Genomic DNA, 27,341 nt, shown 5'->3' on the forward strand with positions numbered 1-27,341 from the left:
TGCTATGTTTGTTCGGTCCATTTCCCTCACTATTGTTAATATCTAAAGACAAAATAAAAACCAACCCTTAGCCTCAAAAGACTGGTTGAGCACTTGCCTCATGGATTGAAGGAGAGGGAAATATTTATTAGAATGAATTCTATTCCATAGTAGGAAAAGGAAATGAGAAATCTTAATTTAAAAGGACTAAGTGGTGGCAATAAGAAAGGAGGCAGGGTTCTTAGGCTTTTGGAAGAGAAGAAAAAAAGAGAATTAGCCTAAAACTAGGAAAAATTTTATAGGTTATCACTAGAAAGTGACCTGGTATCCTCACTAATCCTTCTTATCCACAGATACCACTGCATCAATACACAAGCAAAACCATCACATGTATTTGGGAAGTGCAGTAATTCTTATTTCTGATAATGTGGAAAGTTTGCCACTGCTATCCTAAAACAGATCTCTTAATAATATTTGCTATAGAAAACCTACTACACACAGTGGTTAGAGTCTCTATTCCACTATTGCAGAGAAAACAAACAAGGAAATAAATAAATAAAAGCAGAGACATAGTAAGTGATTGAAAAGGCAGAGCGTACACCAGGGATTGGGATAATTCACAACACATACATCCAACAAAGGACTCATCCAGAATATGTAAAGAACACCTCCAAAGCAATAAAAAAAAAAAAAAGTGTGTTTAAAGAATGGGCAAAACATTTGAACAGGTACTAGCCAAAGAGAATATCCCAATGGCCAATATGCGTAAGATAACGTGCTCAACATCATTCTCATCAGGGAAATGTAAATTAACAACCATTATAATGACTAAACGTAAAAGATGATAACACCAAATAGTGACGAAAACATGAAACAAATGGAATTCTCCATACATTGCTGGGGTGGATGGGTATTCTTTTCACATAGTAGGCTTGATTATATTAACAGAAGATTTTTTTTTTCTGGAGAAGTGTTTATATCCTCAATACTTGGTCAGCTACTAAAGGTCACTTTGGTCTATTCTTCAGGTAATAGTTAGTTGAAGAGTAGAAAGCGGTGACCTGGCTCAAATGAGGCAAAAATTCTTAATTCAGTTACCTGGAAAGGAGAGAAATGACATGGCCATGGCTGTAATTAGGTTCTAAGGTACTTAGTGGGAATCAGTGCTGAGAGAAGAAGGAATCTTGCTTATAAATCAAGAAGGCTGGGGAACTATGCTTCTACCTCACAGGAAAAAGAGCAATAAGGTACTAGAAAATAGAACAACTCCACAAATATGATATCTATTTCTGTCAACGACATTTCTAATAATTAACTGAGACAATGGAACACACCCTCTTTGCATAAAGAGATATTCCTATAAAAGAAATTTATCCTTTGCCAAATATAGGCAACACAATTTTATACAAATTATAATTCAACATACTGAAAATGCTCTGATGATGTACATTCTGACCAGTAACATATTCTTTCTAGTGATTATTCAAAGAGTAACTTGTAGGCTAGTTTGTCTGAGGACTATGTCTATCACCACTAGAAAAGCTTCATTAAAACTTGCCTAAGTAATGACTATTTATTGAGTACTAGCAATGTAGAAGGCACTCTACCACTTGCTTTTATGTGAATTATCTCATTTATTTTTCAATAAAAGCATATGAGACAGATACTGTTATTATCCCTATATTAGAGGTGAGGAAATAGAGGTAGAAGGGTTAAAAAGCTTGCGAAAAGTAGCAAAGTTAAGTGGTGAAACAAGTGTTTCAACTCAAGAAATAGAATTCCAGAGTCTGGTCTCTTAACCACCATTCTATGCTGCCTGAAGAATCAAGTCAATAACTCACAAGGAGATAAATCTTACTAAAAAATAAAGACAAATGAGAATGAAAAACCTGACAAGAGCTGAACTAAGATAACCCCTCCCCAAAAACAATTACTAAAGATATTAACCCAAATAATTTTTCTGAGTATAGTTTGAGAAGTCATGAATCTCAAGTTGTTATTCTCTTTTATATGAAACAGGGAATATATGACAAACTTTAATGCTCATAAAGATCAAGTGTCTCAAAAGGAAAGTACAATCTAGTCAAAAGCAAAGTTTACATTTTATATCCTTTGACAAAAATATCAAGCTTCTAAAAATAAAAACTTAAAACTTTTTTGCCTTTCCATAAATAAAAATAATCAGTGACGTTTTCCTGTTTTTCTTTAATGTGCCAATAAGCAAACTCAAATGAAGTGCTCTTCATTCAACTTCAGGATATTAAAATTGACACAGGTATATGCATGCACAAATGTGCACATAGACCATACACATGTGCAAGTACAATACATATACACAAGGCAGGAGTCATCTGCAAACACATCAACCCTTACATGTAGACTCACATAAACCCACTGATCCAGGAACAGACAGATCCCTCCCCTGGCAGCACACAGATTCACCCCCACAGATATAGCTAGCTGTAAGAGAACTGTTAGACTCATAAAGCAAGTTTTAACGTGGAAATGTATCTGCGACGACCAATAAGGCATATTCGCCAACAGAGGGATTTTAACAATATCCGGCTAACATTTAAAAACACTTTGTTTACAAATTCATTTGATCCTTTTAATTTATTACATCATGTTACAGATGAGGAAACACTTAAAAATAAACTACCTTCTCAATGTGAGACAGCTAATAAATGGCAAACCCTGTCCTTTAACCCTGCAGTCCCCAACCCCTGGGCTGAAAACTGGTACCAGTCTGTGTGTTGCCTGTGAGGAACCAGCCACACAGCAGGAGGTGTGTGGTGGGCTAGCAAGTGATGCTTCATCTGTATTTACAGCTGCTCCCCACCACTCACATCACTGCCTGAGCTCTGCCTGCTGTCAGATCAGTCACTGTCCCTCATCACTCCCAGATGGGACCATCTAGTTGCGGGAAAACAGGCTTAGGACTCCCACGGATTCTGCACTATGGTGAGTTGCATAATTATTTCATTATATATCACAATGTAATAATAGAAATAAAGTGCACAATAAATGTAATATATTTGAATCATCCTGAAACCATCCCCTCCCCACCCTGGTCCATGGAAAAATTGTCTTCTGTGAAACTGGTCCCAGGTGCCAAAAAGGTTGGGGATCCCAGCTTTAGCCTTCATTTTGTAACCTTTCTACTACCTAGCAATGAGGCTGAAAGTAATACTGTGTTCCATGTTCAACTGCAAAAAACTACTAGTCACTATGTATTGGCTCATAATCTCAACCACTTCGCAAAGTAACTTCCTTTCTTGATGTTGAAGATAATGCAAGCTGTGAAACTGAAATAAAGACAAACAAAAACTTGATGAAGCAATTACCTGATTGATACATTTTTATTTTGTTTGATAAGCAGTTTGTATGACCTAAAAATTGTTCCAATTGGATCCAATTTTTAAAGATAATGAAAAGATTATAAAACATCTTTACAATTCAGTTTAGACAGATTTTACTTGATAAAGAATATATGTATTTTTAAAAGGTTTATTAAATAATTACTTTGATTTCAAGGGGATAATCAAAAATATTCAGACTATTATCTTGAGGGAAAACATTATTGTAATTATTTTTCCCTGTTTTAATTTTTCAAATATGTTTTAAAACGCCAAAAATTAACAAAATGTTAGGGCAGAAGGTATCCTCTTAGTAAAGCTATAAAGGAACTTTAAAGAGGATGACCGTATATTGATAATAATTATGAATCACTTTTTGATCAGAGAAACAAGAAACATCCATAATCATTTCACTCTATTGTTATAGATGGTTCCATCTAAGAAAAAAAAAATCCTACTAATTAGAGGCTTTTTGGTGAGATAAAAGAGCAACACATGATGTTTCCTTCTTTCCACTGAAGGACTTAAAAATAGTCTGGCCGGGCGCGGTGGCTCACGCTTGTAATCCTAGCACTCTGGGAGGCCGAGGCGGGCGGATTGCTCAAGGTCAGGAGTTCAAAACCAGCCTGAGCGAGACCCCGTCTCTACTATAAAAATAGAAAGAAATTAATTGGCCATCTAATATATATATATATATAAAAAATTAGCCGGGCATGGTGGCTCGTGCCTGTAGTCCCAGCAGCTCGGGAGGCTGAGGCAGTAGGATTGCTTAAAGCCCAGGAGTTTGAGGTTGCTGTGAGCTAGGCTGATGCCACGGCACTCACTCTAGCCTAGGCAAGAAAGCGAGACTCTGTCTCAAAAAAAAAAAAAAAAAAAAAAAAATAGTAAATCTACTTTGTTCAATTCTTATTGAAAATCAGAATAGTAAAAAAAAAACAAATAAACCAAAAAAACCCCAAACAATACAATAGTCCTATTTATGTTCCCTTTGAAACAAAGAGCACCCTTGCTTACTGCTTTTTATAAAAGCAGTGGATTCCCCAAGCTCTGTGTTCCTCTCCCATATGATCTACGATGCAGCAATCTGGGTCATTCCCATAGCCCCCAGTGGAATTGTGGCCCAGGAGAACTAACATAAACTTGATGCTCTTGATACTTGCTATGCTGTGAATAATAAAGTCCTCTGTCTCTAAACCAGGAGTCTCATGCCTTCTGTTAGCATTCATGAAATAGCAACAAGCTAATTTACTAGGATGTAAGTGGATAAAACCAAATCTGAGACCTGAGAGGGCATACTTCCTCCCTTGCTTCAAATGAAGACAGAGGAGTTTTAATGGAACAATTTGAAAAGACTAAAGTATACTCCCCACAATTAAGGAGATGTGGTAGACTGGTATTTGATTCCTACTTCAGATACTGAAAAGGGTTAGCTAGGATAATAAAGATTTACCATTGCATTAGAATCGGTCTAAACCCAGACAAAGAAACGTATGAGTTTCCCAGGAATCATTTGAGAAATCTGAGTGTGAGAGCCATCGAGATGGGCTGTCCTACATCCTCCTTATAAAGGCCACTTAGAAGAGTGAACAGACTTCAACAGCTGAGGAGGTGAAGGTTATTTCCAGAATTCTAGAGACCAAAGAGAGAGTAAGGGATTCACTAACCCAGAAAGATAGAACTGTTTTTAAGAGATGTACAGTAATATGGGATCTCCAAAGACTCATGAAAATACAAGAGAAAGTCAGCTTTAAAAATCTGTTAAGCCCAGAAAATGTAAAGGCATTTTATAATAGTAGCAGTCAAGTAAGAACATTTCTATTCCACTTTGTTCTCCCTCATTTTTCCAAGCTCCAACTTTAGAGGGGCCAGAAATAGTAGCTATAAAGTTAGTAAAGAGATGAGCAAGAAAGAGAAAAGGAGCAAGGATCTCTTCTCCCATAAGTCATCCTCCCAATAAGCTGTAGTAGGCTCTAGCTGGGAGAAGAGAGGTAGCTCCCTTTCCCATGAGGATTTTTAAGCCCTGGCCAAGATGACCCAGGTTTCTGTCCAGCAGGCCCTTGAATAATGTTGATTAATTCAATGTTGTTTCATTATAACATTCGTAAGAAAAAAACATAATTGATTCCCAGGAGAAGCCATTGTCTATGTAGGGTCTATATGTGTTTTCCCCACGTCTGCATAGGTACTCTAGTTTCAGCCCACATTCCAAAGATGCACGTTAGGTTTACTGGCATGTCTACACTGTCCTTGTCTGAGAGTGCAGGTGCGTGACCGTGCCCTGTAATGGAATGGTGTCCTCTCCAGGGTTGGTTTCCACTCCATACCCTTAACTACCAGGATAAGGTGCAGCCATATGAGACCCTGAACTGGAATAACTGGTTAAATAACTGTCTTACTTCTTTTTATATTAATCTTTCTTAAATGTATATACAGCTCACATTTATTTCTATGTCTAATACTAGAAATGTTTTGGTCATTATTTAGAAGTTTGGTGATGTTTTTGTGACCAGAAATATGTTGCAGGAACTGAACTCTTGTTTATACCAATTACCCTATGGTAAAATTGGTTTTGTTACAGGTCATTTTATTTAAAGTTGCAGTTTCCAAGAACCTATCCACAATGTTAAACGGGGAGTTACTATAAAGGTATCAACATCCACTCATCATTAAAGGTTTCTTTTTCTATTCATAGTCTGAAGAAAGTTTCCTCATCTTAAATGTAGTTAGTATACATTTACTTATTCATTTTCACATTGCATTCCTATAAGCTTTAACCAAAGTAGAGGTGCTTTCACTGACATTTTAATCAGAAATCCTGAAGTGAATTAATTGAGGGGGAGAGTATGTGAATCAGGAAGAATGGATATGATACAGTTTAGTATGATCTTATGACAAGGAAGATGATGATACATTATTTACAGACACAGAATTTTAGTGGTTAACTCCTAAAATATTAGAGCTTCAATAGAGTTTTGGTTTTTCATAATTGTCTCAAATTATAATTCTGCCATCTATTATAACTATTCTTTCTATTGTTATTTTTAGCCTCTACTCAGATACTCTCATAATTTTTCCAACTTCAGCTATAATCATATAACATTTAATATATTCATGAAATAACACAAAAAACCCACTGGTCTTTTATATCTATACCCTTTTTTCCTCAGTTTTAGTGAGGTATAATTTATATTCCATTAACTTAATCCATCATAAGAGTAAAATTAAGTAAATTTTAATCAAGCTATACAACGATAATCACAATCCAGTTCTGGGACTTCTTCATCACCCCTGAAACTTCTCTTGAGTTTATTTGTTGCCAATTACCACTTTCCCAGTCACAGGCAACCACTAACGGGCTTTTTCCCCCTCTAAAAATTTGCCTTTTTTGGCATTCTGATAGAACTGGAATCATATAACATGCAGTCTTGTTTATCTGACTTCACTTTAGCAGGGTTTGGAAAGCTATGATCTGCAGACCAAATCCAGCCAGCCACATGTTTTTATAAAGTTTTACTGGAACATGATCATATCCACTCTATATTGTCTATGGTTGTTTTTACACTACAACAGCCGAGTTAATAAATGCATACCTTGAAGATATTGCAGGTTCAGTTCAATCCAACCACTGCAATAAAGTATCACAATAAAACATGCCATGTGCATTTTTTTGGCTTCCCAGTACATATAAATGTTATGCTTACACTACATTGAAGTCTATTATGTGGATAATAGCATTATGTCTAATGTATATCCCTTAATTAAAATATAATTCATTGCTAAAAATGCTAATGATCATCTGAGCCTTCAGGAAGTTGTAACGTGTAGCTGACTGATCAGTATGGTGGTTGCTGAAGGACAGGGTGGCTATGGCAATTTCTTAAAATAAAACAACAATGAAGTCTGCCATATCGATTGGCTCTTCCTTTCACAAAAGATTTCTCTGTAGCATGCAATGCTATTTGACAGCATTTTATCCATAGCAGAACTTCTTTCAAAACTGGAGTCAATCCTTTCAAATCCTACTACTGCTTTATCAGCTAAGTTTACATAATATTCTAATGCTCTGTTGTCATTTCAACAGCCTCTTCACATATAGATTCCATCTCAAGGAACTACTTTCTTTCCTCATCCATCAAAAGCAACTCCTCATCCTTTCAAGTTTGATCATGAGATTAGACCAAATCAGTCAAATCTTTAGGCTCCATTTCTAATCCTAATTCTCTTGCTATTTCTATCACATCTGTAACTTCCCCCACTGAAGTCGTGAACTCCTCAAAATTCAGAGGTTGGGTCATTAGTTACAAGTTGGAATCAAGTTCTTCCAAAATCCTGTTAATGTTGATTTTTTGACCTCCTCCCATGAATCACAATGTTCTTAAAGGCATTTAGAATGGTGAATCCCTTCCAGAAGGTTTTCAATTTACTTTGCCCAGATCCATCAGAGGAATCACTATATATGGCAGCAATAGCCTTACAAATGTATTTCTTAAATAAGACTTGAAAGTCAAACTTACTCCTTGATCCAAGAGCTGCAGAATGGATGTTGTTAGCTGGCATGAAAACAACATAAATCTCCTTGTTCATCTCCATCAGAGCTCTTGTGTAACTAAGCGCATTGTCAATGAGCAGTAGTATTTTGAAAGGAATCTTTTCTTCTGAGTAGTAGGTCTCAACAGTGGGCTTAAAATATTCACTAAACCATGTTGTAAATAGATGTGCTGTGATCCAGACTCTGTTGTTACATTTATAGAGCATAGGTAGATTTGGCATAATTCTGAAAGACTAGTATTTTCAGAATGGCAAATGAGCACCAGCTTCCATTTAAAGTCATCAGCTGCATCAGTCCCTAAAAAGAGTCAGCCTGTCCTTTGAAGCTTTTTCTTTCTAGCTATGAAAGTCCTAGATGGGACCTTCTTCCAATAGAAGAGTGTTTCATCTACATTGAAAGTCTGTTGTTTAGTCCAATAATCTTCATCAATGATCTTAGCTAGATCTTCAGGATCACTTGCTGCAGCTTCAGCATCAGCACTTGCTGCTTCACCTTGCACTTTTATGTTATAGAGATGGCTTCTTTCCTTAAAACTAATGAACCAACCTCTGCTAGCTTCAAATGTTTCTTCTGCAACTGTCAGTTAGGTCAAGTTAATCGATAATGTTGTTGAAGTCTTCTATTACACATTGTTGATTTTCTGTCTAGTTGGTTGTTCAATCAGGTATTGAGAATGGGATGTTTCAATCTCCGTTACTATCCCACAACTGTTATTTTCTCCTTTTACAGTTTTTGCTTCATGCATTTTGGGATGCTGTTGTTAGATGCATTTATGACTTATGTCTTCCTTAAATACTGATCTTTTAATCATTATAAAATGTTCCTATTTGTTTTCAGCAATACTTCTTGTTTTAAAGTCTGTTTTGCCTGATATTAATATACCTACTGTAGCTCTTATTGTTACTGTTTTTTATCTTTGCCTTTCTTTTTATTTTCAACTTATTCATCTATTTAAATCTAAGGTATGTCTCTTACAGATAGCATATAGTTGAGTGTTGCTTTTTTATCCAGTTTGGCAATCTCTGCTTCTTAAGTAAAAATATTCAGTCCATTCATATTTAATATAATTATTTATATGGCTGGATTTACATCTTCCATTTTGCTATTTATTTTCTCTATTTGCGTCACTTTTTTTGTTCATCTGTTCATCTTTCACTGCTTTCTTTTGTGATATTTTCCAGTGTACCACTTTAATTCCTCTGGTATTTTGTACTTTTTATATTTTTGGAGTTATATTCTTAGCAATTAAGCAATTGCTCTAGGCATTATATCTTAACTTATAATAATCCATATCAAAATAATACTTAATTTCAGGAAAATAGAAATTGAACTCCAATAAATTCTAATAAAATACAAACTATACTCCAAGTCCTTTTCCTCAACCATCCTTTGTGCTATTATTGTCATATATATCCCATGTATATGTTATAAACCCAACAAAACAGTGTTATAAACTCTTTTTTATTTACCGACATATTTACTACTCCTAGCACTTGTCATTTCTTCCTATGGATTCACATTAACATCTGGTGTCACTTTTTTTCAGCCTGGAATGAAGATTTATTCTAGTATTTCTCATAAGAGAGTCTAATAGCAAGAAATTCTCTCAATCTTTATCTGGGAATACCTGTTTTTACCTTCATTTTAGACTAGTTTTGCTGGATATGGAATACTTGGTTGAAATTTTAATTTCTTTCAGCATTTTGATACATCATGCCTTATGGTCTCCAATGTTCCTAACAAAAAGTTAGCTGTTAAAAGTATTATTAGCCCGCTATATGTGTGATGAATCACTTTCTTCTTCCTATGGCTCTCTTTGTGTTTTCCTAGTTGGGGTTAGTTGAACTCTATGAATCTAGATTTTTCTTTCACCAAATCTGCAATGTTTTCTGCCATTATTTCTTCTTCTTTTTTCTCCACTGTCTTTTCTCTCCTGGGAATACATGTATACTGTTCCACAGGCTTCTGAGGCTCTTTTGACTTTTCTTCAACCTTCTTTTTCTCTGTTCTTCAGAATGTATAAATCCTATTGACCTATCTTCAAATTCACTGACTTTTCTGCCATCTCAAATCTGTTATCAAGCCCATCTAATGAATTTTTAAAATTTTAGTTACTGTCTTTATTTAACTCTAGAATTTTGTTTGCTTCTTTTTTAGAATAACTATCTCTTTGTGGAAATTCTTTATTCATTGAGTCCCTGTAGTACTACACTTCCCTTTAATCCTTTAAATATGGTTTCCTTTAGTCCTTTGAACATATTTAATACTTATTATAGCTACTTTGATGTCTTTGTCTGCTAAATACAACATCATAAAGACACTTTGTGGGCCCCCTTTGTTCTTCTTCTGTGCATGTCCACAACCTCCAGTCAACCTGGGAAATGTGGGAAACTTACCAAGCCCTCATGACTGTCTCACCTCCCAAAACTCTCTATTAAATCCCACTAGTCCAGGAGTCTGTTGATTGCCCCAAACTGGACTACAACCCCAGACTAGTACAGCCATTGGCTGTCTCTGTTCATTTGCCAACAAGATCACTAATTTTAACCTATATTGTTCCATATCAAGTGATCTCTCTCCAGCAAGGGTAGCAAAGCTGCTGGATTTCAAGATCTGTCCCACTCTGATTGAAATACCACATAACAGAGTTGGGGACAAGAAAGAGGGAAAAAGTAGCATCCGACCACACACTTGTGCTATTCTTATCCTAAGTTCATTAGTTTTCATGAATAAAGCTTCTCAAATCATTTGGTTAATTTCCAGAGCACTGAAACAGTTGTTTTGACAGTTTTGTCCAGCTTTATGGTTGCTTTTTGGAGAGAGCTATAAAATCTCACAGCCATTCCTTTTTCACGAGGGTGGGGAAGGATTTCTTTTTTTTTAGAGACACGATTTTGCTTTGTTGCCCAGGCTGGAGTTCAGTGGCATGATCATAGATGACTGCAATCTCGAATTCCTAGGCCTGGATGATTCTTTTGCCTCATCCTCACAAGTAACTAGGACTACAGGTACATGCCACCATGCCCAGCTAATTTTTTATTTTTTGTAGAGACAGGGTCTCACTATGTTGCCCAGGCTGGTCTCACACTGCTGGCATCAAGGGATCCTCCTGCCTCCATCTCCCAAAGTGTTAGGATTACAGGCATGAGCCACTATGCCTGGCCAGTCAATTCTTTTTAATAGTGTGTATCATGTATTGCTGTAGTCCAGTTATAGTCCAACTATACTAAATCTTGGTAATAATCTGAGTCTGTATTTAACTCTGAGATTAAAGTGGAAATTTACTTTTTTGTTATTCATATTCTATGCATAGATATATAGCTATTTTAAACTAGATACAATAGACTCTGCTTCCTTTTCTGTTCTGATGGGAAAAAATATTTTGTGTGTATATGTAGGGTAGACAGAAAGAGTTGAGGAGTTCTCTATATTCCTAACCTTAAGAAGGTGCTAAAAATGTAATATAGTCATAGGCAAAATCATGCTAATGAACTATATTTATTTAGTCCAGACATCACAGTATATGAAGTATACTGACAACCCATCCTATATGAAAATGATACTAAGATGTCTGGTATATGAAACTATGGTATATGAAAAAATTTTGAGAAAAATGTCGATGTTACCCTGGAAAAGAACGTAACTTACTCTTAGCCTTTCAAATACTTAAAGTAGATTTACTCAATATTAATCCAGAAGGAACAGTCAGAACTAAGTGGTATAATTCTGAGTTCAATATATAAAAGAACATATTTAACAACTTAAGCTAAAGCCATTGAACTTGTTCTCTTGTAAAGTAATGAGTTCCCCTCATTAAGAATGATTGTAACAGATTAGATGACCACTTTTTAAGGTGCATTTATATAGGAGGTGAACTAAATGACCTTTAACTCTTAAGTCTCTGTAATTTTGTAAAAAGAAATAGATTGGAATTTAGATGGATAAAAGATAAAACTATCAGTAAAAATAATACAAAATATACATAAAATATATAATACTTCAAGTTATTCATAATAAATAAGGTAATAGATCATAGAAACTATTTCTAAAAGACATGGGGTCTACTGTACTTCTGGTTCCCAAAGGGCAACAATATGCTAGATATAGAAACAAGCTATTAGAAACAAAGAACACTATCCTACCATTGTATTATATAAAGCTATGATATTTAGCTCTGATTGCTATAAATTATTAATAAAAATAAGCTGAAAGAGGAAGAAAAGATAACTAAAATGAACAAAATACAGAGATTATTACATAAAATCAGATGCCATTCTAGAAAGGCTAAAGCTAATTAGGTACACAATAAATATTTATAAGACATGAAGGACACAAATAAGGTAAACTCATATTTCTTCATCAAAACATAGAACCCAACCCTTAAACTATGAAAGAGGTAAGGTTAAGACAAATTTAACAAGTACCATTATACTCAGAAAATAGTAAGGTAATCTGCTAGGACCAAACAGGTTATAGACTGAAAACAGAAATGACTTACCTCTTTTAGTTGATCAGCACTCCCCCATGATGCAGAACGCTGATGTGACTTCTTTTCTGCTCCCTCTTCTGCCCAACAGGTAGGTGTCTTAATAAAAAAAATAAAGGAATACAAAAAATAAGGAATTTGGTCTCTATTCCCTAATCTCAAGCAACTAAAACATATTTCAAATTCTTAGCACATACCAGTTAGGGAACTACCCTAAAATCCTTTAAACACTACGATTTTCAAGACTCCATGAAATGTTTAAAACAGTGTCATATTCTGAATTAGACATGATCAATCTGAGATGTCTCTGAGTCATCTTGCTTAAAACATCTGATATCTTCACATAACAACACTAATAACTTAAAGTTATCAAATTCAGAGAAATTTGTGAAGATTTGCACAGTGGTGTGTTTAAAGAGAATAGTCAAACTAAATATGAAATGGTATTTCTAATAAATTCAATGGACAGAAGATGAACAGAACTGGTTCAGATACAGTGGTATTATAAATGACCTATATATTAAGTATCTAACTAGATGGAGGACTGATTGTACTATTCTTCCTGTACTTGAGGAAGAGCATTAACAATGAAATCTTTTTTGAAAAACAGGCATCTTTTTATAAAAAATATAACATTGAAACATAGAAATAACTATAACCTAAATGAACTAAATATAAACTAAAGTAACACATCTTTAAAAAAAACCTGCATTACATGTCAGAAAACACATTTTTACCAAAAACACCATTTTCAGTTATTCAACCAACAGACAATACTCCTAAATGTAACACAAACCACTAAATCCCAAATATTGCCATGAAGTGGTAAGACCATTTAGTAGTTGTATTAAAAATCAAACAATATTAAAATACCATTCTTAATTTATGAGAAGATTCTTATGTAATGTAAATTAGGGCAGGTTAAAAACAAAGACAAAGGGTATTAAAGGATATTTAAAGACAAAGGGTAATGATTATCACAATAAGTATATATAGATTTAGAAATTCTTTTTTCTTATATACTGAAAAAACTATCATTTATGTTAAGGCCATACTTGTAACTATATATAATATATAAGCTGTTACAAAGAAATCATCAGTTCTACTTTATACAGTTCAAAATGCTGTGGACAACTTTTAAAATAATTACCATCTCTTAAAAACAACAATACTAAGAAATAAAACCAATGACAATTGAATGCTAGTTTAATAAATATAGAAATAAACTGCTTAAACACGTCACTAATACAGTTGTTTAGTCAGTTGAGAGAGTAAAATATTTTATTCAATTGGCAAGTGTAAGGATAAGATATATCAATATATTAACTAAGCTGATTGTGAAAAACCATTAGTTATTCAAATCTCCTATGTTCAGTCCTTTTTAAGACAAACTACTATGAAAATTATTTAGTCCCCCCAAGTAATCATATCTTTAATAATAAACTTATTGTAAATTGTTCAATTATGACAATTTATTTTAGTCAAACTTTTATTTTGAGAACTTATACAACTTAATGCTTTTATCCTTCCATCAAGTGAGAAGGATCTATCTACCCTTACCAAAAATCAAATGATTAACAATTATAATCATTAAAATGCAAAAATATATTCACAGAAAATGAGTCAAATTTTAAACATGTTCTATAATTACTTTAAAAATAACACTTATAACATTATTTTGATTTTGTACAGCTCTTTTTCAAAGGATATTTACATATATTTCTTTTTTTTGTTTTGTTTTTATTTTAGCATATTATGGGGGTACAAATGTTAAGGTTACGTATATTGCCCATCCCCCTTCCCCCTCCCCCCACCTGACACCCAATAAATGTTATTTCTATATGTCCACTTAGGTGTTGATCTGTTAGTACCAATTTGCTGGTGAGTACATGTGGTGCTTGTCTTTCCATTCTTGAGATACATCACTTAGTAGAATAGATTCCAGCTCTATCCAGGAAAATACAAGAGGTGCTATCTCACCATTGTTTCTTAAAGCTGAATAGGTATACATATACCACATTTTATTAAATGTATACCATGGAAAGCTCCATGGTATACATATACCACATTTTATTAATCCACTCATGTATTGATGGGCACCTGGGTTGTTTCCACACCTTTGTGATTGTGAACTGTGTTACTATAAACATTCAAGTGGAGGTGTACCATTTGTAGAGTGCCATTTGATCTTTTGGGTAGATGCCCAGTAGTGGAATTGCTGGCTCAAATGGTAGATCTACTTGTATCGCTTTAAGGTCTCTCCATATTGCTTTCCACAGAGGCTGAACCAGTTTACAATCCCACCAGCAGTGTAGGAGTGTTCTATCTCTCCGCATCCAGGCCAACATTTATTGTTTGGGGACTTTTTGATAAAGGCCATTCTTACAGGAGATAAGTGATATCTCACTGCAGTTTTGATTTGCATTTCCCCTTAATTAGAGATGTTGAGCATTTTTTCATATGTTTGTTGGCCTTTATTCTGTCTTCTTTTGAAACATTTTCTGTTCATGTCCTTTGCCCACTTTTTGATAGGGTTGTTTGATTTTTCCTTGCTGATTTTCCTGAGTTCTAAATAAATTCTAGTTATCAGCCCTTTATCAGATGTGTAGCTTGCAAAAATTTTCTCCTATTCTGTGGGTTGTCTGTTATTTCTAACTTATAGATTAATAGCCACAAAAATTTTGTAACTGCTTCAATATTGCCAAGTATGCCAATGGCAAATGGAACTAAATCTGAGGTCTCTTACTCACAGATTACCTCCTTTCTTCATATTATCATCTCATTTCTTAAAAATGAATGTGAAAACCTATTCAATTATTTTAAAGTGTAATGTTAGTTATATATACAAAAAAAGAATGAACTACAAAAGAATATTTATGCTCATGATATCAAGCTAGTAGTATGTATACAGTCATGCACCACATAATAACATTCCGGTCAGCAATGGACCACATCTATCTCAGGGGTCCCATAAGATTATAATAAAGCTGAAAAATTCCTATTGCCTAGTAATGTCCTGATTTTGACCCTGTGTAGGCCTAGGCCAATATGAGTGTATGTGTCTTAGTAAACAAAGTTTTAAAAGTAAAAAAATTAAAAAAAATTTAAATATAAAATAGCTTATAGAATAAGAATATAAAGAAAAAATTTTTGTATAATGTGTGTTTTAAGCTAAGTGTTATTACAAAAGAGTCAAAAGTCAAAAAAAATTTAAAGTTTATAAATTTAAAAAGTTATAGGAAGCTAAGTTTAATTTATTATTGAAGAAAATATTTTTTATAAATTTAGTATAGCCTAAGTATACAGTGTTTATAAAGTCTATAATCCAGGGCCTTCACATTGACTCACCACTCACTCACGAACTCACCAAGAGCAATTTCCAGTCCTATAAGCTCCATTCATGCATGGTAAGTGCCCCATACAGGGTACTATTTTTAATATTTTATACCATATGTTCATTGTACTTCTTCTATGTTTCAATATGTTTAGATATACAAATACTTACCATTGTGTTACAACTGCCTACAGTATTCAGTACAGTAACATCCTGTTTAGGTTTGTAACTTAGAAGCAACAGACTATATACTATATAGCCTCAGTGTATAGTAGGCTATACCATCTAGGTTTGTGTAAGTATACTCGATGTTCCCACAACAATGAAATTGCCTAACAATGCATATCTCAGAATGTATCTCTATCATTAAGTGGCACATGACTGTAGGTTTTAAAAGTCAAAAACCACTGGAAGAGTTCTTTAAATCATGCAGCTATAGACTTCCATGCATATAAATTATTGAAGTATATTCATCTTACTCTCAACCTTCCAAAAATACTCCCTAAAGAGTAATTTAATTTTAATCACATCAATTTAAAATAAATAGTATGAAAAATGTTCTGGTCTACAAATATATTCTATAGACTGCATTGTCTAATACAATGACTACCAGGCACATGTGGCTATTTAGATTTAAAGTAATAATATTTTTACAAAACTAAAAATGCAGTTCTTTAGTCGCACTAGCACACTTTAAATGGTCAATATCCGCATGTGGTTACTGGCTACTGGCTGCCATATCAGAGACAGAAAACATTTCTATCACTGCAGAAAGTTCTATTAGAGAGCAATGTTCTACACATTTGATCACTGATTTTTAACAGGTTATTTTAGTCAAAGCAAAACCAAACGATGTCTATTTTGTTTTTCAAATCTTTATAAAGCTGATACTTAAGGAATCACAGAATGTGAACTAATTTGAACTCAATTTGTTGAAATCACGTTTGTATTTGAGAAATGTTTTACCATTTGAATTAGGAAAATAACACAAAGTACCAAAAGTTCTTCCCTTTCATTTCAGCAAGCAGACTCTTCTAACTGGCCTGTTATTCTGTCCACTAATCTACAATAGAATTATAAAAACAGTGCTACTTAGAACACTGCCCCTGGGTGTTAGTAAGAATGTATGACAAAAAGGTTCCATGGTCAAATAAATTTGGGAAAAATTGTGTATTATATACCTCCTCTACCAATATACAATGCAATTAGCATTTCAAAATCTCAAATACACTCATTAGAAAAAAAGCTTAACTTTTTCTTATATGATCCCAGAAAACTTATTTTACAAGTAGGCTTATTAAAATTGTGCAAAATAGCCGGGCGCTGTGGCTCACGCCTGTAATCCTAGCTCTTGGGAGGCCAAGGCGGGCGGATTGCTCAAGGTCAGGAGTTCAAAACCAGCCTGAGCAAGAGCGAGACCCCGTCTCTACTATAAATAGAAAGAAATCAATTGGCCAACTGATATATATATAAAAAAAATTAGCCGGGCATGGTGGCACATGCCTGTAGTCCCAGCTACCAGGGAGGCTGAGGCAGAAGGATCGCTCGAGCCCAGGAGTTTGAGGTTGCTGTGAGCTAGGCTGACGCCACGGCACTCACTCTAGCCTGGGCAACAAAGCGAGACTCTGTCTCAAAAAAAAAAAAAAAAAAAAATTGTGCAAAATACTACTCCAACAGACAGCTTGGAAAGAAATACAGTCCTCAATAATTTGTATTGAGCCATACAAATAGCTTGCTTTTCAGCCACCACACTTTAGAGGATTCTTCCTTTCTAGGTGCCTCCACTTAAGATTACCAGGGAAGAGAAAATGAACCTTTTGTACACCTGAGCAATGCAGAACTAAAGCCTATTTATTAGAATATTGACAAAAAAAAACCTATCTAAAAAACTATTGACTATTGGTTGGTTTTAATAAATTCCCTCTATGTCAAAAGGATACCTACAGGTAGAAAAGGTCTTTTTTTTATTCTCACTCCCTAGAATTCTTCAAAATCCAGACCATGAAACTTTCTCTCCAACCTCTAGGGTCCATTCTCCCAGCTCTAAATAGTATGAGGACCACTTTTCCTCTGAGTAAAATACAGAGAGAACAATCTCACTGCACAGGACTAAACAGACTCCAAAAGGAAAACACATTAGTAAAATTGTTTTTGACTAGGTCAACCAAGAAGCTTAAAATACTGGGTGCTTTTGTTATTTATATCTTCATCTTTTACTCATGAACAGCAAGGGCAAATATGCATTTCAGCTTTATTAATTTCAAAATATTTCAAACTAGCTCCTAGCAAGAAAAATATTCTTTTTCAACATGGAAAGTCTGAAAGCATTTCCAAAAAGACCCCAAAACAAAAAAATTAAACATGTCATAAAATTCTTTAGCCTTATTTAAGACATTGCCACAGTAGGAAAAAACATTTTTCCTTGCGGTCACAGTGCTTTATTATGAAAATAGAATAAAAAATTCAAAAACAAAATGATCCTTTCTAAGTTAATGAAACATTTGTTATTTTTTTTTTTTTTTTTTTACTTTCTGTGTGTGAATTATATACAACTTAAAAAAGAGTTTACACAGCTCCCAAAGTAAAGAGAGTATGAGTCTCTGGGCTCAAAACTAGCATGAGTTAAATGCAACTCACATGGCAATTAATATGTTAAAACTTTAAAATCCATTTTTATATGGTTCATACTTGCCCTCGAAATTTACTGTAGTTTACAATCGATTATGGAAACATTAGTACTGACTACTAATTATTTAATAGTAGTTATGGCAATGATAAGCCTACCGAGAAATGAGATGGAACTAGGTAAAAATCAATGATACTTAAATTAAGAATTAATTATGACCACAGATAGATCTTAATCATAAAAATATTTTAAAACAGGTAATGACAAACCACCCTTCGTTATTTACAAATATATCCTTTAGAGATTTGATTTTCCTTTGACAAATATTTTTTTTTACTTTTTCTAAAACATTTTTATTTAGAAAATTATGAAAAGTCTGTACTGATGAAGCATTACAAAGGAGCACAAAAGATTATGATTCTTACATAACTATCCTTTTTATGGTAATGGTGGTAACCAGATATTTTATGTAAAGTTGGGTTTTTTTTAAAGCTTTAAGAATTTAGTGATAGCAGCAGTTATATACTCATTTTTTTTATTAAGCCCCAACTATATACAAAGTTATGTGCTCATTATGATACACCTGTGTGTATCCCAGATAGCAGCATCATCCTCAACTGGGAACATGTCAGAAATGCAGATTCTCATGCTCAAACTCAGACTTACTAGATCTGAAACTCTTAGATAAGGCCCAGTAACACATTGTTGTTTTTAACATACTCTCCAGATGATTCTGATGGAAGCCAAAGTTTGAAAATCAGTGTTAGACTAAAAAAGTTTAAATAAAATATATATTCTGTACTCAAGGTGTCAAGTGGACCATATATCTACTCATTTTTCTTGCTAGTTTTTTAAATCCCTCATATCTGAGAGAAAATCAGCAACATAGCTAACTACTAAATACTGCCCAAAGTATTTTCATATCATTCTAAAAAACACCCACTGAAGTGATAAAAATTGGTAGTGCTCAGATAATGGCATGAGTATCGCCAATGGGATACCTAAATAATGTGAAAAGGAATAGTTTTCATAAGAATGTAAAACAGGCTCTGCTGCACTTGAATCTGTAAATGTGAAGTACCATTTCTTATTTGTAAGATTGCAAGGCAGACACACAATAGCTACTTCTGACTAAATGAATCCTGACGTACCAAGAATTGTTTATTGAATTTCAGAGCCCTCTTACGCTCTGGGGTTATTTGTATCATTTTTATGCCATTTCCTATGAGTCCAGACTTAATGTTCACAATTGTATAATCAATTGTTCATACTAGTAATAATTTTCTGTCCACTTAATTCAATATTATTATATTTAAACCCACTGACAGTAAAATATTATAGATTCTAATAAAGAGGCAGCTAACATTTATCAGTGTCTCTTATGTTTTAGATACCATGCTAGAAGCTTAACACGGATTATTTAATATAATCCTCACGCAATAGGCAATATCAATAATAGGAGTTATCCCAAAAAATCTGTAAAAATTTTCACAGCACAAAAAACTTTTCACTTTGTTTATACTCTTTCCTAACAGCATGATCTCTTCTATATCAATCATTCATTTATACAAAAATAGTTACTAATACCCTGACAGGCACAATGCTTTCTCATATTATACCTTAAATTATTATATGACCTAATTCTAAACTATGATCTTAATTCTATAATATTTATTCTTAAAGTGTAATGTCTCTAACATATAAATATCTTTCTCTGTAAATGCTGTTTAATATCATCACAGGATTTTCAATAGAAAATTGACAGGTTAAGATTGAGAACCAATGTATCAGATAACAAAGGTCAGGGAACCAGAGTAAGAAGGTTATTCCAAATAAACACAGCCTATTTCACAATTTTACCTTGAGCCAGCTTGGGGGCAAAGGTATGGGGAAGCAATGAAAACAGGTTACTTTTGTTACCAGTTAAATGTTTCTTGTAAAGAGAAGAAAACTGAGTATCTGGGTAACAAGAGTATGGGGAAGGCCTTTCCTTATATACTTTTTACTTCTAAACCAAATTAACACATTACCTATTAAAAGCTAATAAGTAGAATTGTGACTATCTGGTAATTTTAGAGATGGCATCTGAAACTGATACATAAAATATTAAACATTTTAGTCATGGATTAAAATTTTTCATCAATACAGCTGAGTATATCCCTTTAGCAACCAAAAATATTACTCCCTAAACCAGGAACATGACTACTTTGGTGTGGACTGTTCAACTCTAGGATTCTATAATCCCCCATCTCATAATTAGATAATAGCTGAAAGAAAAAGTAAAGGTAATCTTGTAAAGGAATGAATCTGTATGCATTTACTCAACGGCCAGTTAGGGACTGGCTCCATAAAAATAACAGGGAGAATCAACCGAATTGTTTAAATGAATTGTTAAAATGTTAGAATTGTTAAATTGTTAGAATTGTTAAAATGTCTATACTACCCAAAGTGACCTACAGAGTCAATGCAATCCCTATTAAATACCATCATCATTTTTCACAGATATAGAAAACATAATTCTACGTTTCATATAGAACCAGAGAAGACCCTATATAGCAAAATCAATCCTAGGCAATAAAAACAAAATAGGAGGTATCAGTTTACCAGATTTCAAACTATACTACAAGGCTATAGTCATGAAAACAGCTTTTTATTGGCACAAGAACAGGGACATTGACCAGTGGAACAGAACAGAGAACTCAGATATAAAACCATCCTCATATAGCCAACTAATCTTCGACAAACCAGACAAAAACATACACTGGGGAAAAGAATCCTTATTCAATGAATGGTGCTGGGAAAACTGGATAGCCACATGCAAAAGACTGAAACAGGACCCACACCTTTTTCACCTCTCACAAAAATCAACTCACGCTGGGTAACAGACTTGAACATTAGGTGTGAAGCTATTAGAATCCTAGAGGAAACATTAGAAATAATCTTCTAGACATTGGTCTAGGCAAAGAATTTATGAAGAAGACCGCAAAGGCAATCACAGCAGCAACAAAAATAAATAAATGGGACCTGATCAAATTAGAAAGCTTCTGCACAGCCAAAGAAACTGTCAAAAGAGCAAACAGACAACCCACAGAATGGGAGAAAATTTTTGCAAGCTACACATCTGATAAAGGGCTGATAACTAGAATTTATTTAGAACTCAGGAAAATCAGCAAGGAAAAATCAAACAACCCTATCAAAAAGTGGGCAAAGGACATGAACAGAAAATGTTTCAAAAGAAGACAGAAGAATGGCCAACAAACATATGAAAAAATGCTCAACATCTCTAATTAAGGGGAAATACAAATCAAAACTGCAATGAGATATCACTTATCTCCTGTAAGAATGGCCTTTATCAAAAAGTCCCCAAACAATAAATGTTGGCCTGGATGCGGAGAGATAGGAACACTCCTACACTGCTGGTGGGATTGTAAACTGGTTCAGCCTCTGTGGAAAGCAATATGGAGAGACCTTAAAGCGATACAAGTAGATCTACCATTTGAGCCAGCAATTCCACTACTGGGCATCTACCCAAAAGATCAAATGACACTCTACAAATGGGACACCTGCACTTGAATGTTTATAGCAGCACAGTTCACAATCACAAAGGTGTGGAAACAACCCAGGTGCCCATCAATACATGAGTGGATTAATAAAATGTGGTATATGTATACCATGGAGCTTTCCATGGTATACATTTAATAAAATGTGGTATATGTATACCTATTCAGCTTTAAGAAACAATGGTGAGATAGCACCTCTTGTATTTTCCTGGATAGAGCTGGAATCTATTCTACTAAGTGATGTATCTCAAGAATGGAAAGACAAGCACCACATGTACTCACCAGCAAATCGGTACTAACGGACCAACACTTAAGTGGACATACAGGAATAACATTTATCGGGTGTCGGGCGGGGGGGGAGGGGGGAGGAGGGACATGGGCAATATATATAACCTTAACATTTGTACTCCCATAATATGCTGAAATAAAAAAATAAATAACAGTTAGGTCCCTGAAGTGCCTAAGAGGCCAAAATAGTCAAATCTTCAGACTTGCATCCATTTCATGAAGAAGTCCCCCACCTCTCAAAATGTTTCAGCAACTGCTGCTTCCTAAACAAATTTCAACAGCGAACTCTTTAACAGGACACAGGAAACCCAAAGAGCTATATCAAGTGTGACTTTTGGTTATGAAATGAGTTTCTGATCAGTCTGGTAAAACTGAAAGTTCTTTTTTTAAATTTATTATTATTTGAGGTCAATCATCAATTCCTTCCCAACCAAGTTCCTTTCAGGAATGGAGGAAAAGGCTAGGTATTTTAAATATAGTTTCAATAGAAAAGAATATGTATTTTTTTAGTACAGAGTTAGTTGACATTATCAAAAGTTGGCTAAAGCCAAATGCTAAGAACTTATTCCAGGAATGTTTAATAAAATAAAAATAAATAATTTCTAGGGAAAGATGTTGGTATAGAGGCAGGATCATAAAATTCCCTACACTGAAGAATAATGAGATTAATAAAAATATATTGAAATGCCATTTTATGTACTTTTGGTATATCCAACATTTCATAATTTAGATTTGGAAAATTAATGTAACACATTAAGTGTTATGTGAGCACTTTGTATTTAACCCACACTAAGTTTTTTTTTTTTTTTTTTTTTGAGACAGAGTCTCACTTTGTTGTCCAGGCTAGAGTGAGTGCCGTGGCGTCAGCCTAGCTCACAGCAACCTCAAACTCCTGGGCTCGAGTGATCCTTCTGCCTCAGCCTCCCGAGTAGCTGGGACTACAGGCATGCGCCACCATGCCCGGCTAATTTTTATATATATATATCAGTTGGCCAATTAATTTGTTTCTATTTATAGTAGAGACGGGGTCTCGCTCTTGCTCAGGCTGGTTTTGAACTCCTGACCTTGAGCAATCCGCCCGCCTCGGCCTCCCAAGAGCTAGGATTACAGGCGTGAGCCACAGCGCCCGGCCTCCACACTAAGTTTTGAGCCCAGGGCCTCATGAAGCATATGTAATTCACATGTCTCTACCTTGGGAGCCGTGTGAACTATTTTTCAAGTCGCATATAACTCATGCACAGAAAACAATAAAAAATAACAAATTTTCCATTAAATTAGAAAGGATTATTTTGTTTTTGAAGTTTTTATTCTATTTTCACAATAAAATACTGTGGCACCAAGGAAAAAAATATTTTTTCTAGTGTGGCAGTCAATGTGTTCAAACAAATATGAAAGAAAAACATCACCAGGAGAAAGGGCAGCAAAAGTATGCAGAATTTCATTTAAGATCTAACCATCCCATCTCTCACCCCACAAAGAATACAAGTTTTGAAATCTCTCTCTCATACCAACCGAGAGACCAAAAGCCAGGGAAGAAATTGGGAAGATTTTCTAAAGAGCTGCAATACAAAAACATACTAGGCTAGTAAGTTTCATAGGTCAAATTCTTTCAGACCCAAGTGACAGATAATTCAGATGATACCTATACCATGCTAAAACACAGAGGAAGGAAATCTTGCAAAACCTTTTTATGAAGCAAGTATGACATTAATCTAAGGATCACATCATGAAAAATAAAAAAATTTCAGACCTCACTTCTGAATATTAAACAAATATCATAAATACTAACAAACACTTCATTTGCCACTGTATATTAAAAAAAAAAACACCTCCATGAACCAATAGCCAGAAATTTAATCATGGACCAAATATTAGTTAATCTACTAAAGAAATTCACCATATTTTGAGGCAAAATAATATATTCACTTATGAAATAGCATTTCCCAAGTAAAGAATCATTCCTGATTAAAACAATAAACACCATCAGTAAAATAAACATGTGTTTAATGTAAAAAGATCACACATGCCTCATAGCAAAAGTCTGTATACCATGTCCAGTGAGTAAACTAGACAGATGCATTACCATTAGAATCAAGAAAAAGGAGAAGGCATTTGCTACCATTATCATTAGTTTGTGAGATCCTGGGCATGTTAACAAAAGCAATTCTAAGAGGGGGCACATAACAAAGGATAAATAATGGGAAAGGAGGTAGAATTACTATTTGTATGAACACATATACCTGAAAAACCAGAGAATTACCTGAAAAATTACTAGAAGCAAGAAAATTCACATTGAAAATGTCATATAAACAAATTAGAAAATAATTAAAAATTCTAATAACAGCAACCAAAAAAGACAAAATACTCATATAAAGTATAACAAGAAATGTGTTGATCCTATAAGAAGAAAGTTTTAAAATGTTCTAAAGGAAAAAATAACAATTGAATAAATACCCTTTCTTGGATAAGATTCAATATGGTAAAGTTGACAATTCCACATGAATTAATATTTAATTGTAATATAAAACATTCTAAGAATTTGAAAAAAATGACTCTAAAATTAACCAAGAAAAATAAACATTTAAGACTAGCCACACAAGCTGTTAAAATGAATCCAAGCAATACAAATTAAAATCATTTGCTTAGCACATTTGGTTTGCACTTGTGTCAGACAACTGCAAAAAGACACTAATGGTATACGGCACTGAGATCCAAATAAGAACAGGGACTTCTTATATGACAAGGATGACATCTCAAATCAGTAAGGAAAAGATAAACTATTTGTCAACTGGTTAGTCACTGGAAATAAATAAAGCTGGATCCTATCTCATTTCTTCCATCAAAATAAACCCCAGAAATATCAAAAGTATAAATACAAAAAAACGAAACATAAAAGTACTAGAAGAAAATATGGTTTAAACATTTTTTAACTTTGAATGGAGAAAACTCTTCCCAATTATGACATAATACAAAAAGCCTTAAAGTATAGACCCATGGAATAAAATAAAGAGCCCAGAAATAAACATATATATGGTCAACAGTCAGCTGGATGTTAGACAAGGGTGTCAAGGATATTTAATGGGGAAAGGACAGCCTTTTCAACAAATGGTGCCCGGAGAACTGGATATTTACATCAAAAAGAATGAAGTTAGACCCTTGCCTTATACTATACATAAAAATTAACTCAAATGGATCAAAAACCTAAACTTAAAAGCTAAAATTCTAGACAAAAATGGGGGAAAGCGTCTGACACTGGATGTAGTAATAGCTTCTTAAATATGTCAGCAAAAGCATAGGCAACAAATAGAAAAATAAACTGAGCTTATCAAAATTAAAACCTAGTATACTATCAAAAGAACGAAAAGGCAACTCAAGGAATGGGAGAAAATGTTTGCAGGTATCTGATAAGAGATTAGTATCTAGAATACACAAAGAACTCCTAAAACTCAACAATGGCAAAAAAAACAAACAAAAACAAAAACACAATTCAAAAATGGTCAAAGGACTTGAATAGACATATCTCCAAAGAAGATACACAGATGGCCAAAAAGCACACAAAGAGATGCTCAACATCATTACAACATCACAAATCACTTATGAAACAAAAATCAAAACCCCAATAAGATACTACTTCATACCCATCAGGGTGACTAAAAAACAAAAGAAAACAACTGCTATGGGAAAGATGTAGGAAAAATGGAACCCTTGTGCACTACTGCTAGGAATATAAATTGGTACAGCCATTGTGGAAAACAGTATGGCAGTTCCTCAAAAACTTAAACACAGCATTACCCTATGTAATTCTGCTTCTGGGGTATATACCCAAAAGAATCGAAAGCAGGGACCTGGATAGGTATTTGTACATGAATGTTGATAGCAGCATTATTCACATTGCCAAAAGGTAGAAACGACCCAAATGTCCATCCACAGATGAATGGAAAAACAAAATGTGGTATGTACATACAATGGAATATTATTCAGCCTTAAAAAGGAAGGAAATTTTGACATATGCTATGCTATAGATGGACTTTGAAAACATTATACTAAGTACAATAAGCCAGGTGCAAAAGGACAGGTATTATATGATTCTTATATGAGGTTCTTAGGGTAGTTAAATTCATAGAGACATAAAGTAGAATGGTGGTTACTAGAGGCTAGAGGGCGAGGGGAATGGAGAGCTAGTATTTAATGAATAAAGAATTTTAGTTGGAGAAGATAAAAAAATTTATTATTAATGTTCTATATTACATGGATTATTTTACTATTAAAAAGTATTATTTTAAAATCAAAATTAGATAAAATCTAAAAATATATAACCTAAAATATTTATTTCTTTTAATTTAGCCGAATCAAAAATATCCTGAGATAATTACAAAGATCTATAATATAAATATATCACCAAGCATCCCTGCAAGAACTGAGAAGAACAGAGCTTTTATAAGACATGATAGGATGCTGACCTTGAAGAAGAGGGTATCTGAAGTGGAAATTCTGTGTTTGGGTAAGTGACTTTTTTATTTTACAAGTTATATATAAAAAGCATTAAGTTCATCATTTTATTAAGATATAAATCTATTCTAAAGTATTTTAGATCTTTGTTTACAAAAAAAAGAAGGCGGTAGGATTTCTCTTAAGATTGAATATTCACTTGCAGAAAGTCTGTTAATCAAAATCAACTATAGTAGTTTTACAGCATCAAGTCTAGTTTAACAGACATTTCAGAAGAGATGACTACTTGAACCTGAGCTAGCCTGTTCAGGGGCTGTTTTGGATGGACTACTCACACAGAGAAAACTGCTTCTAACTGTACCAGATAAAAGTGATTAAAGTCTGTAAACTCCAGCAGGACAATAAATTATTAAGATTCTATTTTTTTAAAAAGTAAGAAAAAAAGCTAATTAAGCAAATGACAAAACTCTAATGGAAAAAACATCACTTCTAGTACTCAGTTTTTTTCTTTCATTCTATTTTGATACTGATTTTACATTTATACTGAATCTTTTGAAAGTTTTTAATTAAGAAAAAAATATTCTGCTCCAAAGGCCTATAAAAATTTGTTAAAAGGGGTTATACATTATAAATTAGTCAGTAGAGACTACCTTACCAGATAGTAACAACTCAACCTCCAAATCTTAATTGGCTTAAAACTACATGTATGGCCAT

General features: G+C 33.9%; 1 protein-coding gene across 3 annotated transcripts in view; it reads right to left on the reverse strand.

Annotated features, from left to right (window-relative positions):
* The window catches only part of GLCCI1 (glucocorticoid induced 1), a 92,529-nt gene that overhangs the window by 26,707 nt on the left and 38,481 nt on the right, over positions 1 to 27,341 (reverse strand). For all 3 annotated transcript variants that reach the window (XM_012757061.3, XM_020289832.2, XM_076006425.1), the window contains exon 3: positions 12,383 to 12,469. In XM_012757061.3, the coding sequence (XP_012612515.2) occupies positions 12,383 to 12,469 (87 nt within the window). The remainder of the gene's footprint in view (positions 1 to 12,382; positions 12,470 to 27,341) is intronic.

The sequence above is a fragment of the Microcebus murinus genome, chromosome 9 (assembly GCF_040939455.1).
Source record: "Microcebus murinus isolate Inina chromosome 9, M.murinus_Inina_mat1.0, whole genome shotgun sequence".
Lineage (NCBI taxonomy): Eukaryota > Metazoa > Chordata > Mammalia > Primates > Cheirogaleidae > Microcebus > Microcebus murinus.